The 3,824-nt window shown below is 35.2% G+C and overlaps 1 protein-coding gene across 1 annotated transcript in view; it reads right to left on the minus strand.

Moving 5' to 3' along the window:
* The window catches only part of LOC105980265 (transmembrane protease serine 11G-like), a 43,131-nt gene that overhangs the window by 34,199 nt on the left and 5,108 nt on the right, over positions 1-3,824 (minus strand). The window contains exon 2 of the mRNA XM_013009003.1: positions 786-901. Within this exon, the coding sequence (XP_012864457.1) occupies positions 786-901 (116 nt within the window). The remainder of the gene's footprint in view (positions 1-785; positions 902-3,824) is intronic.

Here is a 3,824-nt window from a genome sequence, read left to right on the forward strand (position 1 = left end):
GTGGCGCTGTGGCTCAAGTGGTAGAGCTCTAGCCTTGAGCTGAAGAGCTGAGGGACAGCACCCAGGCCCAGAGTTCAGGCCCCACGACCGGACCCCCCCCAAAAAAAGAAAGAATTAATTAAGCAATAAAAACAAAACATAGATGTTGGCATTCATAACTATTTTTAAGAAAAATTAAACTGAGAAGATTCATAATTTTTCTAACTTATGTACAATGTATATGAAAGGAATGAATTAAAATTGACTTATTTTTTCTTTTATGACTCCAATATTTGGCTATTTTCTTTTTGTTTATATGGTGCTGAGGAATCGAACTTCATGCATGCAAGTCAAGCACTCTACTGCTGAGCCACCTTCCTAACCCATGTCTACTTTATTCATAAAAAAATTAAAAATTATACTAAATTTTAGTTTTAGAATGCCCTAAGCTGATGATTGCTCAATGACATAGTATAAACACAAAGGATTATATTTCTTGGGGGGAGTGATGGAAATGTTCAATACTTTAGTTATGATGATGGTATTATTGGTGTCTGCATATTTCAATATATACATATTAATCATAGATGTAAAATGCATGTCAAAATATATACATTAAATGTGTATCTTTTGTTCAATGATAGCACAGTAAAACTTTTAAAAACATGAAAAAATATGCTACAGATGAATGTTAGCAACTATGAAAAAACTCACCTGATTTCTTTCTTTCTTCAACTCTCAAAAATCCTAATTTTTAAAGCATAGTATCAACAAATCTTAAAAAGCCAAATGTAATGAGTACTCACCATAAGCCACAAAATAGACAATGAGGCCAATCAGTAAGGCAGCAATCACTGTCGTTAAGATACCCAGGGTAATCTTTCCACATCTAGTGAGTTTTACTTTTGTTTTTGACTCTGCTCTTCTGAGTAAAACAAATAGGAATGCAAGTGTTAATATGAGCTAGATACCTCAGAAAAATACAAACTTGATGAACAGTATAAAAGGGTATTATTTTATATATGGAGTTGGTGAATTACTGACCTTAGAAGATGGGGTGCTGGATTAATGACTATAGAACTTGGCTTGCTAGGGCTGGGAAGGTGGCTCAGTGGTAGAGCGCTTGCCTTGCATGCTCAAGGCCCTGGGTTTGATTCCTCAGCACCACATAAGCAAAAAGAAAAAAGCTGGAAGTGGCGCTGTGGCTCAAGTGGTAGAGTGTTAGCCTTGAGCTGAAGAGCTGAGGGACAGCGCCCAGGCCCAGAGATCAGGTCCCACGACTGGACCCCCCCCAAAAAAAAAAAGAAAAAGGAAAAGAAAACATTTGTAGAGGATTTGCTATGTGTTAGGTGCTACTGTAGAAAAAATAAATATCTTTTCTTATGGAGATTATATTTTGCTGATGTAGACAACAAACAAAAAACATAAGAAACAAATAAAACATATAACAAATCACAAGTTGTTAAATGTCACAGGAAAAGTACAGCTTGGCAAAGCAGGTCAGAGATGCAAGGGTTGTGATAGGTGGAAGTAATAGCAGGATGTGCATTGAATAAGGCCATTAGCATGGACTGAAAAGGTGAAATCTGAGCATATTTCAAACAGGTGAGATGCTTGGATAATCTAGATATCATGGATATCTAGAATATTCTAGAGAGGCCAACTCAACAATGGCCTTGTGCTAATGACACACTTGGGTAAGCTAGCAGAATTGCTAAGCACCAAATGAGAGGAAAGTAGTAAGAAACTGAGGCTGCAAGTTATCAAGGCTTGAAATTTGTCCAGCCCTGTGAGTCATGATAATAACTTTAGTTTTTCTCCAAGTAATATAGCACATTGAAGATTATGATCATCTAACCTAATGTCTTAATGAAATACCTCTGGATGCTGGGAAGTTTAAACTTAAGAGGGGAAAAATTGAAACCAAGTAGAAAGTTAGTAAAAGCTCACAGTATCAAAAAAAGAAAATGATGTTGGCTTGAACTAGGTTTGTAAAGGAAGAGGAGATTAAAGAGGTTGAAGTTTAGATATATTTTGAATGTAAAGTTGATTGGGTTATTCTGATGGAAGAGTGTACAACATCAGTGGGAAGAAGAGATCGAGGAGTGGTTACTAGATTTTCAGCTGTAAAACTTAAAACTTTAAAGTTGTCTTCGCGTGAGAGGGAAAGACAATTGATAGAATAGGCTTGGAGGGATGATTGTAAAATGCAGGGTTGTTTATTTTATGTTTGAGATGTCCATCAGAACATCTCAATGGAAATGTGAGTTGAATATATAAATCTGCAGCTTGAGATATATGTGGGTTGATTATAAAAATTTGACATTGACTAAAAAGCAAAGACTAAAAAACAATTTGATCTATGATTACATGAAATTGCCAAGAGAGTACATATAGGTAGAAAAGGGCAAAATATGATCGTTAAGGTACTCCCTCACTAAAAGATAAGAAGAGGCGAATCTAGCCAAGAATGTTGAGAGAAATAATCAGTGAAGTAGGAAGAATGCCAAGAGAAATGGTGTTCTGGAAGTTAATGGAAATGTGTCAAGGTTGAGGAAGGAGATGATCTGATAGCTCAAGCAAAATAAGCAAATGAGTATTGAAACCACTAGATTAGCACTATAGAGATGACTGGTGATATTGATGAAAGACTATTTAGGAATGGAAAGGGAACAACTGGTTAGAAATAGTTTAAAAGGGAATAAAACTGGAAGGACTAGAGAAAGTGACCATTGACTAATGAGCTGGCAGCAAACAACAAAGAAATTGAACTATATATGGTAGAGAAAGTGAGATAAAATGATTTATAATTCATCATGGAAAGTTTTCAATATACATTAAAATAGACAATATAGTTAATGGGCTATATCATACCTTCACATAGGTTTCAGATCTACTATGTATTTACATTATTTCAACTGCTTTTCTGATTTTCAGATAGTTACATTAAAGTAATCATATCCCAACATCTTTAATAAATAACTCTTAAATAACATATGCCAAGAAAAATGAGACCATTTTCCATGCCTATTGGAATATTTAGATGAAATTAGTGTTTATTTCATAAAATCCTCTAATACCAAGTTCACATTTAAATCAATACCCTCATTTTCAAAATACCTTTCATAAGTTTTTATTTGAACAGGCTAAGATTAAATCTCTTCATTCTACTTAGTGGTTATCTTTTTTATGTCTCTTTTAATCTAGAACAGCTTCTATGTTATTTTTTCTTCTTTGTGGTACTGACTTTTCAACATTATTAAGAACTGTCTTAATTTTTTACTTTGAGACAATTATAGATCTGTATGTAACTGTAAAATAAGGAGGATATTTTATTCTAATGTACTCATTCTAATACAGTGAAGTAATGTTTTACTTTGACAAGAAAAGATGAACAGGCAATGTCAGTAGAAGTTAACGAAATAATTTATTGTACTCACATTATACACCCCCCCACTTTTTTTGGTGGAGCTTGAATTTAGAGCTTGGGAGCTGTCCTTGAGCTCTTTTAGCTCAAAGCCAGTCAGTACTCTACCACTTTAAACTACCGTGCCACTTCGGGTTTTCTAGTGATTCATTGGAGAATAGTCTCAAGGATGGTCCTGCCTGGATTGGCTTTCATTTTTTTCAGTTATTAACCGGTTGCTTTATTTTTTTTTCCTTTGGAATTTTTTTTATTGTGAAAATACTGTACAGAGGGGTTACAATTACATGGGCAAGATAATGAGTACATTTCTTATCAAGCATGGTAGCCTCCTCCTTTGTTTCCCCTTCCCATCCCTTCCCATCCTCCCCCGCCCCCCACCCAATCCTCCCAGCTCCTCCTCCCCCCTGCTGTACCAAAG

Source organism: Dipodomys ordii, unplaced genomic scaffold (assembly GCF_000151885.1).
Source record: "Dipodomys ordii isolate 6190 unplaced genomic scaffold, Dord_2.0 Scaffold8, whole genome shotgun sequence".
Classification (NCBI taxonomy): domain Eukaryota; kingdom Metazoa; phylum Chordata; class Mammalia; order Rodentia; family Heteromyidae; genus Dipodomys; species Dipodomys ordii.